The following is a 12,555-nucleotide window of genomic DNA, read 5'->3' on the forward strand; positions in this document are numbered from 1 at the left end:
TAAAAGCATTATGAATATATGTAAATGAGGAGTGTAACTTGCGACTCGTGACTATAAGAATAAACGCCGACCTGACTGCTACACTATGAGTCATGGCTATTTAGATTATGGAGGCTCATTTATGGATTTTCTCATTTTACATTTTCTTGAGCAGACTGAAACTGAAAAGATTTTTATGGGAGAAAATAAATGTAGACTAGTTTAGAGCCTCATGTTCGATTGGTATAATGAGAGTAGAAAATAGGTAAAGATTTGAATAAAAAGCTTAAGACCAAGAGTATCATTTCAAGCATTTTAATACAAACTTAATAAACTATCAGTCCCTCTTTACATGTAAGACACTGACTCCAAATACTTTGTTATACTATTTGTTTTTGTCAAGTATTGCACAATGTTGGTACAAAATTAATATACGATTACATTTTGTCCATAGTATAGCAAAAATCTTTGAACTCTTAACAGAAAATACAACTCTTGTTTTTACTTCCCCTCCCCCCCCCAAAAAAGCAAATATTTTTAAATCCCAACACAATGGAATATTCTGTACACAATCTTTAGAATAGTTGATGTTTTTTAAAGATGGATTTCATTTTACAATTTCAATAAAAAAAAATATAACAAAAGCTGCTGCAGCCATCACAGATCACTGGAGTAGTAAAAAGATATAAATGCAATATGTCGTAGAAACAATATATATACTCTGATATTTTACAAACTTTCTACTAAATTAATTATACAGTTAGAAAAAAGACCAAGAAATCCCTCATTCAGCATTCAGGCCAATCCTTGGAAAATTGGCTGTGTAGCTCTACCTTGAATACTATTAGAGGCCTTGATTTGTAGTTTTCTTCTTCATAAAGATATCTTAAAACAGTCAGTAAAAATAATTTTGTGCTTGCTTGGCAAAAGAAAACAACTTAAAAAAAAAACAATATGAGTTTAGATAACTAAGCTTGATTGTACAACAAGCTTAATCGTAAAAAGGATGACAAAAATACTCAAGGGAACAACATTGTTCACCCTTGGGCTCATCGTTTGACTTATTCACCAGGACTTTACAGTTGAAGTGTTGCTTTTCGATTTTCGATTTTCTTTTTTCTATTTTTTTTTTTTTTTTCAAATGCTTCCCGCCGGCCCATCACATATCTCTGGTCGTTAGTAGTATTCTCGTTTTCTAGTTGGCCATCACTGGCTGGAATTGCTGGTTAGAATACTGCATGTTGCTCAAGCTGAAATTCAGACTGTCCATGAGGGACTTCTCATTAAGGCCCCCATAGGCTGCAAACACATCGAAGGCATTGTTGTACGGGAGAGGGCTGAGATTGAGGGACGTTTCCCCGGGGAACATTGCACTTGGGCTGCCCTGCCCCTGGAGATTGGGGAACACAAACTCCTTGGCGTTCGGAGACAGGGCAGAGGGCTTCTGCGCTTGACCGCCCAAGCCGACGCCGTAGAGAGAATGCATCGATGTGGACATGACTTTCTGCTTCAGGAGGTTGTTTACATTCAGGCCCAGGTTGGTGGGGGAGTTTCGGGCCACCTTGTTGGCATTGCGCCCATTGCTTTTCATTTTCGTGGAGCCGAACTTGGTGGCGGCGAAGGTGGCAGTGGTAAAGGTTAACGGTTGCGTGGAACGGCGCATGAAGGTGGGGCTGACTGCCGCCGACTGGCCGAACGGCGGGGACGGGGAACTGGAGGTGGGGGACATGCCTACAGGCTCACTAATGGGCATGAAGACCTGGGCCTCTGGGTTAAAGCTGTTCTTGATCTCCTTGTCCAACTCCAGTCCATTCTCATTACTGTCATCCACATAGAGCACCTTGACAGGTCCCTTCTCCCCAATCTGATAAGACACCTCGAAAGGATCGATCCAGACACTGAGGTCCTGAGGCAGGTTGTTGCGGACATCCTCAATGTCCAACCCACTTTCTTTGGCTGCTTGCTCTACAACTGGGTCCACTTTCTCCCCGACATGTATACACCTGAATCCAGACCCTTTGTATGGCTTGTCCGGGTACCAATGTCCCTCATATTTCTGTTTCAGCTGTCGCTCCAACTCCTCGCCAAAGATGTTAACACGTCGCCTGGGCAGCTTATTGTACAAGTAAGAAATGATGAAGTTGAGTGCTACTTGGATTTCAAGCTGCATAGCTGCTGCACTGCCCTGGAGTATCACCGTTGGCTGTTTGAATTCTCGTATTGTGTTGTAAGCCACCAGAGGGCAAGGCTCAGCTGGAGCCAGGCAAATAAACAGAAACTTGGGGGGAAACGGTTCAAAACAAAGTGCTGGTTGCAGAGGGAACGTCTCAGTCTACAAACGGCTGATCCAGTTCCTAGAGAGAAGCAAAAAAAGAAAAACAAATAGCATGAATAACCCTGGGTCATTATTCTCAGCTGGAAATAATAAACTGGCACATGGTTCCATCTGTCAGTTTTCTTAAGAAAGAGTTCATTAAAATAGCTTGAATGTTTTGAACAAACAGCTTGCGCATTCATGGGCTCACAAGCAGATTAGATTGTACATATGCATACACAAACAATCCCTAACACCATGCTTCATTGCACTGGTTGAATTTTCCACACAAGTTAAATCCTGTTTGGCATTTATTAACACTAAGGTAGTCCTATAAATGCAGTTTACCAATATAGGAAGGATGCACTGGGACTCGCGGAGCTGATAGTGTTATGTAATAACTAACTTGCCCTGACTAGACCCTGCACAACTGTAACCAATCCACTGCTGTCGTCATAATCGAACTTTATCCTTAGCATGTCATCCATGTTTGTAAAATTGACGGTGTCGTGAGGAAATCAGACACAAGAATGCGAGACTTTAATAATTAAACCTGAACGTGTCACGAGGCGACATATAAACCAGTCAGCACGCGCACATACAAGCGTACGATCGTCGATGAAGAAAATAAGGAGGGGAAATGCGCTTGAATCTTAAATTAAAGGGATAAAATGTAAATATTAAGCGTTAGTTAACAAATATAAAAATCAAACTGTGTTTCGCTTGTACATTTAAAGCGAGTATAAGACGTCAGAGATCGTATCTTCGCTCCCACCCAGTTTACAGGGGAGAGTAAAGCGATAGCGAGGACATAATGTACAGTTTGAAAACAGATATCATTAATGCACGAAATGCATCATACAAGGTATACATCGAAGACTAGACAAGACAGCAGTATATGCTATATTCTGTTAAATTCGAACTAGATATGCTGACAAATTAAATGTAGCCTATATCATATTCTATGGCGTTTGTTCATTTGCATTTCTATGTAAATATCGTTTATATTCTTGGTGTAAGACGGTGTTTTGCCATAGTTGGCAATCCCTCCCAGCTAACAGCCCACGACTGACGCAGCAAGCTGCCTTCATTTAAATTCTCTTAAGGTTTCACTAAACTATATTACAGTTAACGCTTTTACAATGAGCAATACTATTAGTTATCACTTAAGACAAATCACAAACATAGCAATGCAATAAATGAAGCACTTACTTGAGTTTACAAAACGAAGGTTTTCAGTAGTTGCAGTAGCTTTAACTAGTGCACATAGAAAAATTCAGATATAAATACTTTCTTCACATTAAGTTAACATAAAGGTATTCCAGTTGGTAGACTTCTGAAATGTTTATTTATTTAGTTTTTCTTCTTATCTTGCTCCCAATTTTCTGTAAGGTATTTGCAGTTTCACCTTCCCAATAAGCTCCTCTCCACCCCCTCTATCTGGGTGTTTTACAATTTCGTCCCCTACTGCTGTCATCCGCCTCTATATATAGTTTTCCTCCGCCACGGGCACGCGGTGGGCGGTGATGCGGTTCCAAAGGTCACAACAATACGAACATCGAATCCACGTATATGATTGGTCAGGCTTGATCGGGAGGCGGGCCCTACCCCTGACACCCCTCAAGCCCATTGGCTCATTTTACCATCACGCAAAAAAAGGGGTAGATTTAATACACTTACGTTGAGCCCGTCATAAAGGTTCTTTGACGTCACGCGTTACCTAGTACCACAAAAAAGACAGGCTATTCATGGAGGTATCGTATTTCATTTCCATGTTCATATTTCGCAAACATGACTGTTAAAGCGACATTTATGCCCCTAAGTAGATCAAATGACTGAATAAATATAAATTCAGAGTAGTGTGCTGACATGGCAGTAGAGCAAAGCTTTGATACTACCTTAGCTAATCTGTTTAGCACTAACGTATATGAATAAACGGGGAAAGGCTGCTATTGTTGTCGAGGGGGAAATTTCTATTCTAAATTGAATTTCGTGAAATGTGACTACAGAAAACGTAACGTTATGTGTTTTGAAGCACAATCAGGGTTAGGTTTCCTTTTATTCACTACATTTCCTCGTTAACAATGTTTTGTTAAGATTAAAGCGTACACGCATATAATGTCAACAAATAAATTGGTTAATAAAATAATATACACAACCAACGTGGTAATAATTTTGCCAGTGGTAACGTTAGCAGGAGAATAAAATCTCTTGTTTTTGACTGGCTCCGCGTGAATGGCGTATGGTGCTGCTTTCGTCATTTACGTCAGTGGATTTAAAGTGACAACTGTTATATGGATATAATATATTAAAATTAAAACGATGACTTTAATAATTTGAGCATAACATGTAGACAGCCACCACTGGTCATTTTTAACTTTACATTCAAAAGTATAGCAATGTCTTAAGAAAAAAAAAAAATGGTTTATGTTAAATTGCATGGGAAATAAATATGTGACTCTGGACCACAAAACCAGTCATAAGGGTACATTTTTTGAAATTGAGATTTATACATCAAAGCTGTAAATAAATAAGCTTTCCATTGATGTGTGGTTTATTAGGATAGGGCAATATTTGGCCGAGATACAACTATTTGAAAATCTGGAATCTGAGGGTGCAAAAAGATCCAAATATTGAGAAAATCGCCTTTAAAGTTGTCCAAGTCCTCAGCAATTCAGCAATGTATATCCACTCACAAAAATAAATTTTTTATATATTTATGGAAGGAAATGTACAAAATATCTTCATGGAACATGATCTTTACTAAATATCCTAATGTTTTTTGGCATAAAAGAAAAATCAATAATTTTGACCCATACAATGTATTGTTGACTATTGCTACAAATATACCCGTGCGACTTATGACTGGTTTTGTGGTCCAGGGTCACATATAGGATTGCAGTAACAAGATCTAAAATAAGCAGAATCAGGCAACATTTTATTACGTTAAATTATTTTAATATACCAAATAAGTTGATGCATCTCTGGTTGAGAACCAGTAGTTCCTATTATTAATTATCAATTAGTTCTGATCATTTTCTTTCATTTTAACGATATTGTGGACTTTTTAATGCAGTGTAACTAATTTTGTTGACATCACCGTTACCTCAAATAAGGATCACGCATCACATTATTATCTGCCCGGGCAACCAGCCTTAATGATGGGGATATGATGGGACAAGAATGGACCTGGGGTATGACTCAGTTAGACATCGCTCTGACAGTGCACTCCCTGTTATTTATACAGCAAACAACCTACCAAAAGCCAGTCATGTGTTTGTCTGGCCAGAGGATTGTAGTATGAAAGGCCATGGAGATAAAGCTGTTATATTGTACTTTGGCGTTAGAATTACCTTCCACAGCAAATGGCTTCAGACTTCAAATGATATGTAAATTAGTTCACAAGTGCCTCAGTGAAAAAACCTTTGTCTTCACTCTTTGTAATGTTAGTTATGGAGCTCCTGTTCATACATTTATATTCTACTACCTTTCTGTATATATTAATGAGATTAACTTTGAAGATACAGTTTCTGCCGGTGCAAAGAGTGATTTATATTTATTAAAGAAATTGCATGTATATGACTTTTTCTGTAATCTATCTTAAATATTGCTTTTTATTAATCGAATAAAAGCAGCCTTGATGAGCATAAGAGATTTATAGATTTATAAACAAACTTTTGAATGCTGTAAAAGAGCAACTTGGACATTCTGCTATACAGCAAATAACTAATTATTTGTTCCATAGAAAAAAAAATCAAGTTTTCCACTTGTTAATTTTATTTTTTATTTTCTCCTGAAATCGACTTACTGTTAATAAAAGAGTTTTTGTACTATCTATCTATCTATCTATCTATTAGGGATGCCCAAATTGGCCCATACCAATAACTGATAATTCTTTATATTTGAAAGCTGCTAACCGATATATATTCCCGATAAATCTAAATCCAAATGTTTATATAATTTTATAAGTCTCACCATTAAAAGCCATGTCCCAAGAACACAATTATAATGTTTTCATTATATTTTATGTAGCCTATATGACAGACTTGCGCTGAATGTTGCACTTGACTGTATTTTCCTTTTTGAAGTGACTCCAATCATATTTCAAGCAATTCAAAACCATCATGGTGAACAGTGTGCATCTGAAGTGTCTCAGCTGAAGGAAATAATCCATCATTTATTGGCTTTAATATATCTGCCAAATTTTCATATTGGGCCGATAACATTAAAAATTAACATATATCGGCCGATACTGATATGGTGGCCAATATATCGTGCATCCCTACTATCTATCTATCTATCTATCTATCTATCTATCTATCTATATTCCTGTTTACACCAGCATATCCTATCAAAACACCAGGCTGTTATACCTGTTCTAGGTCTTCTTCTAGATCAGGGAATGTTACGCTTTTAATCTTCCACCTGCCCTTTTATACGCAATAAATCCAGTTTTATTATTATGAGAGGGCATTTCTCTGACGTGGAACTGTACACTGTAGCATAATAAGAACAGGGCTCATGTGTTTCTGTGCCTAATGGCCTGTGATTTTTCTGCCCCACTGCAGCTAGGAGAAAAGCAGCCTAATTTCCTGGGAAAAGCAGAATTCTCTACCCTGATTGGATGCACTGCTGGTTTTTCATATGAAAGTCACACGTTAACATACACTCACAGACATACATAAAGTCTAGAGTATGCTCGTCCGACCTCAACTCTCTCCCTCTCTTAGCTACCGGTCTCAAATGAAGAACTTTTGACATTGCCGAGTGCTACGACTTAATATGGAGTTCAGAGGCGGGTTTGCACAACAAACAGATGTTCTTTGATGTCAGCTGCAGTGAGGGGGTGGCAAAAAATGGGAACGCTAAAAAGAAGTAGGAGGAAGGTGTCAGAACTCTAATCACCATGCAGCTTTTAGAAAGAAATCTATTGTATTTCTTAGCACAAACACAGGTTTGTATCCACCATAACCTTGCACATTATACAACATAAAATTCATTTGATTAAATATATCATTAAGAATTCATCTGAATTGTTTTGAACTGTGTATTGCCTTGGCATTAGGATTACAAAGCTGACAGTGACCTGTTACACTGACCTTATCTTCTCTTTAAATAGGCTTTGAGTCACAGTTACAACGCCGGCTCGCTGATCCAGAGATGTTGGATGGAAGCTAAATTACACAGGCTGTCAACTAAACCAATGTACAACTCCATTCGGGTGCATAATAAATTATGTAAAAGAGCCTAACAGCAAGAAAATGACCGTGCCATTTGCTGTCACTTCAGACGATTTGTATTATGACATTTCACGAATGCTTGGCCAATTACCCTGAATAGATCTATTGCATAAACTAAATAATAGTTTCCCTAGTTTCTCCACTTCAGCTATGTGATTTAGTTATTCATTAAACCACCCACATCACAAGTGCAAAATACAGCTCAGGATATGTACTCCATGAACATCTCATTTAGGTTAGTATGTGTCAGCACAGTGAATAAGTTATAGACCCACACGCCTACAAAACCAGTAGTATTTTCCAAAACAACAGCGTTTACACAACATGCCACAATTTATTTCCACTGCAGTCAGCCTAGTAGATATAGTATTCATGTTGTAAAAGAAAACTGCTATCGTATTACAACAAATATCTTTCTACATCTATAAATATATTTAATATTTGTCTATATAATGTCTATACATTTTGTATACTTTATTGGTGACCTCTTCCTACTGTAGGTTTGAACATTAGTCTTTTGAGTTGTTATCCAAGACCTTTTACACTACCACACCATAGTATGTGTTATCATGCCTCTGATTTAGTCTAAAATCATAAAGGTATCAATTTGTTTGGATAAAAGATACATGTTGTGTGTAATATCTGTGGTTTCTAATACTAAAGGATGTTTCAACGATACAAAATGCAATCTTGGTTACAGTGTAATGAGACCTCCATTAGCTGACTGACAAACTCCCCTTGTGTTGAAGGAACAATAAAAACACTCACACACACATACTATCTCACACTGAGGGTGCGACATGTCAAGACATGTCAGCTTTACCATTGTGTAGGCTGAAATACCATATGGTATCTTAACTTGACAAAGAGAAAGAAGAATCCCCAATCAGTTAATGTATAGTTAATCCATAAATTCTAAATCACTCATGCACATGTTGCTCCAATCTATATCACTTAATGTATTAACAAAATTAAAAGAGAGGTTAGAATGTTTGCACTGCTGTTTTCTGTACAATGAAAGTAAAAGTTGACACACTTGCTATGTTCATCAAACAATCCTACTGTATGGCTTCAAAAGACATAATATTTTTACAATATTGTGCCTTTTCATCCTTTTTTTTTTTTTTTTTGGAGATTTACAGCTTGTGCTCACTATTTATTCACTGCATTCTTCTTTTTGTGTTCCATGGAAATCATGGTAAGTCATACAGAACTTGGAATGAAATGAGAGCGAGTAAATAACTACAAAATTTTCAATCTGGAATTTTGGAAATACTCTTTTAATAATCAGGCAAGTCTACATAGTCCATCTGAAATGAGTGTATTCTGTTTTACAGGTAACTGGTGGGTTTTTGAACTTTGAATCTGGAATTCTTACAGGTTTTTTCAGTCTTGGAAGAACATCTTGAATTATTTCCAAGAGCTTCCTGAAGAAGAGATACAACAGAAACGTCTCCTTGTTGGCACGTCTATGACTTCAATCTGCCATGCAGCTTTGTCTTAACTGCAGTTGCAGTTGCTTGCCCCGAGGCACTGTCATTTGAAGTCGAGAAAGAGCTGTAAGATGTGGAAATGGCCTCTGAAGATCAAACAACTATCCCTTTCCCTGTGTTACAAGGAAAGAGGAAGAAATGACATGCTGAGACATCAGTCCAGTCGAAAAGTGTCAAGAGAGCAGCTCGATTTAGAAGTTACAGTGTGAAGGGGGCAGAGAAAGAAAAAAGCAAGGGTGTGCAAGGTAAAAAGGAGATGGTTGACTCAAATCAGATGGCAGCAGAGGCCAGGCCCGGTCATATGGCTCGAGGTTTTCTGGACCTGCTGTGCTTAGAGAGGAAAGCACACAACATTCTGCTGCATTCCATCCACACACATGTCTCAAATCAGCACTGTAAACCAGCTCAGAGTTTTAGCCAGCTAATATATTTGCCAGTCTTGTACTTTATGAAGTTAGGAGATGAAGGTAAACCGGGAGAGGAGCTTAAATGGCTTGTAAATATTAAAACTTTACCCCATATCCACTGACAGAGCTGTGGTATCCAATCTGGCCATATTATGCAAATCTTGTACCAAAAAGACAGTCGTTCTGGTCTGGAAAAATTAGCTTAAAGGTGAAGTGTGTCTTTTTATCTGTGTTAAAATACCTGAAGCTGCGGTCTGCAACGTGCATTCAGTTGACAGACATTCCTATTTGTTGTGCTGCAGCCACGCATTTTACCTGTCTTGTCAGAAATTAAATTATCATGTGTGAGCTGATTGATATAAATTTAAATAACTTCAGACCATTATGCCAAAGCTAGTTTGTAATGTCATAAAGTTGCTCAACTACATTACTCAAGTTTTCAAAACAAGGGCTCGACTTGTAAACAAAGAATGTGATGCACCTTGTTTTGTTTTTTGGGTTTTTTTTTTGTTGTTGTTGTTGTTTGTTTTTTGGAGGCAGGTTGTGTACAGTAGTATGTTATTGTTCAGGCTAATTCTGAGATGGGTTCGGCCAAGCACCAGCTCTGTTACCTGGCACCATTTATAAAAAAAAAAGTTAATAGTGGAAAACATTTCAAAGTAACTCATGAAAGCAGTTAGGAAATGTCTGACTGACCTTACTGGAAGGAAAAAGCTCAGAAAAATTAAAGCTGGAATTGAAGACAACAGCCCTTGAGAGATGAAAACAGGCACAGAAAGAGAACAGACAGGAAGGGAGCGTCTTCAGTTTGTCTCAGCACTGAAATGAAATCAGTATTCATGGCAGAAGGACAATCCATGGAAACCAGATGCGCCTAAACTTTCATGTATCCACCTCTTTTAAAAATGCAGTTTTCATTTCCTGCTACAAAGTCCATCAGTATGTGTGTGAGTTTGGCCTGAGATGAACTGGCAATGCGTGCTAGCATGCTAAGCTGCGTTAGGTTTTTACTGGAATATATTACGGTATATAATGCGTGTAACATCTGAACAACTGTTTCTTGTCTTCTATACATCTGGGTTTTGGCCTCTTTTTATGATTGGTGCATCTTGCATTATGCATTGGGGCTGTGGCAACCACTATAACAAATCGGCTGATATTTATTTCATTTTTCTTTTGGAGTTGTAAAAGAAAGACTCATGCTTTGCTTTCAGATGCATGCTTTGATGTCGCCAAAGAGGACATTCTTTGCCCTGACATTTATTGTGTTGGAGCATACCGGAGCAAGACATTTACACCTCATAACAAGCCTTCCTGGCATTCTGACAAATGTCCCCACTGTTCTGAGGTCAGATTAACATTAAAAATGTCACAAGTCTCCCCAGCCCCTTCTCATTATTCGAGTTCTAAAAGCACAAACACCTACGTCTCCTTCAAAACAGCGACCTTTGCTGCTTTTCCCTGCTGTTAGCACCCAAATTAATTTCTCCATGGCTAATATTATATACTTAACGATAGATAGATAGATAGATTTTTCTCAAGACCTTAACAGACAATTATTCAATATGACATCCTTACAGTCATTTATGAAGCAAAATATTGGAGAACAGTCTCAACTCATCACGGTACACTGAGTAATCCAGAGTAACTCAATCCATATTATGGATACAGTTATCTAACAAAACTGTAGCTAAAAAAAACTCAGTTCCAAATAGATGATGCATGTTTGACGCAGTTCAGCAATAATGTACCAGATGCTGTACTATAATGTTAATATGGTCAGAACTAAAGGCACAGTGTCCAGTGGAGTGCATGCAACACCTATCCATGATTATATTCACAACACAAAGCAGCCTCGAGATTCTTTGAAAGGTGCTACAGGGTCACATAGGCTTTTGTAGTGAATGCTGATGAGAGGAGGCTGAATTCTGCTGTCTGTATGTGGTCACCAGACGGGTCACATTAGCAGCTGGGGATGCCTGGTCACCTTGACCCCAAAGACCAGTCAATATGCCTTTTTCAGTTCTCCTGTCAATCACGTTAGAAGACCATTGCTCAAAATCATCCCTACCAGAGACCCTCCCAACAACCAAATAACCGTCACACCAGCAAAAGTGTACTTTCAAGAAACATTTTTTTCTTTATTTAAATTTAAAAAAAGAAAAAAAAAAGAAAATACAAACAAAACATGGTCGACATTTTTATTGTTCCTTTTTTTCATAGTTTGGCTATAAAACAGGTTAAGGTTTAAAGACACTGAGGTCATGCACTCTCAGTGACGAGTTTATTTGATAATGTTTGATTCTAAAGTCTACCAGCGTCACAGGAGATGTCCCATCCGTGTCAGTCTTTCTACATGGCTATTTCCTGTTTGTCTAAAGTGCTCTATCATCAGCACAAACACAAATTCCGGCCAGAAAACTCCAATCCTGTTTGGAAGCAGTGATGTCAAAGTCACCATGGCAACTGCTCTTACAAATTATGTCTCTTCGTTCACTCTCCTCTTCTGCCTTTGTCCATGTGACATTCAAGTGTAATATCTTTTTGTCACAATGCTCAAGGCATCAATGCTCTGGTGCCAAGGACACAGAAGGGGAATAACCTGACCTTTTGCAGCGCACCGAATGCAAGAAGACAGCAAGGTCAGGAGGTGTGTTTGTGGGTTTTGAGTGGCGTGGGGGAGGGGGGGGGGGCTGTGTTGATGCCATTGTGGAAGCGGCTGTGTGAACACTGTCTTTGTCACTCACTCATTTATGCCATTACTTGCATTTCGGAGCACTTATGGAATCCTTTTAATACAGAATCACTGGACTTGCAGTGAAGAATTAAAGGAACAGTTCAGCCAAAAATGAATATTCTGTCATCACTTACTCGCCCTCATGTTATTCCAAACCAGACTGACTTTCTTCTATGGAACACAAAAGGAGATGTATTGACAAGTATCCACCCAGCTAACAGGGAATGTTCTCAGAAATTTGGCTAACGCTCTGACAAGGTTCTCTCAAAGTAATGAACAAAAATTCTGCCAATAACATTAAAGGGTTAGTTCACTCAAAAATGAAAATTCTGTCATTAATTACTCACCCTCATGTTACTCTCATTCCACACCCGTAAGACCTTCG

At 38.3% G+C, this 12,555-nt stretch overlaps 1 protein-coding gene and 1 long non-coding RNA gene across 2 annotated transcripts; one reads left to right on the top strand and one right to left on the bottom strand.

Moving 5' to 3' along the window:
- Positions 1 to 278: 278 nt before the first annotated feature.
- tob1a (transducer of ERBB2, 1a) lies at positions 279 to 3,793 on the bottom strand. Its single transcript, XM_048183128.1, has 2 exons — positions 3,506 to 3,793; positions 279 to 2,333 (listed from the first exon to the last, which is right to left on the bottom strand). Exon 2 carries the CDS (start codon positions 2,147 to 2,149, stop codon positions 1,175 to 1,177), a length of 975 nt encoding a protein of 324 aa, XP_048039085.1. The 5' UTR covers positions 2,150 to 2,333; positions 3,506 to 3,793; the 3' UTR covers positions 279 to 1,174.
- Positions 3,794 to 3,938: 145 nt separating this feature from the next.
- LOC125263924 lies at positions 3,939 to 10,966 on the top strand. Its single transcript, XR_007183940.1, has 3 exons — positions 3,939 to 4,047; positions 6,862 to 7,247; positions 7,413 to 10,966. It is a non-coding gene; the product is annotated as an uncharacterized LOC125263924 (long non-coding RNA).
- Positions 10,967 to 12,555: the final 1,589 nt, after the last annotated feature.

Source organism: Megalobrama amblycephala, linkage group LG1 (genome assembly GCF_018812025.1).
Source record: "Megalobrama amblycephala isolate DHTTF-2021 linkage group LG1, ASM1881202v1, whole genome shotgun sequence".
NCBI lineage: Eukaryota > Metazoa > Chordata > Actinopteri > Cypriniformes > Xenocyprididae > Megalobrama > Megalobrama amblycephala.

Bases quoted from the DNA above. Each gene is read 5' to 3' on its own strand.
- tob1a (XM_048183128.1), bottom strand. From the start codon at position 2,149: ATGCAGCTTGAAATCCAAGTAGCACTCAACTTCATCATTTCTTACTTG.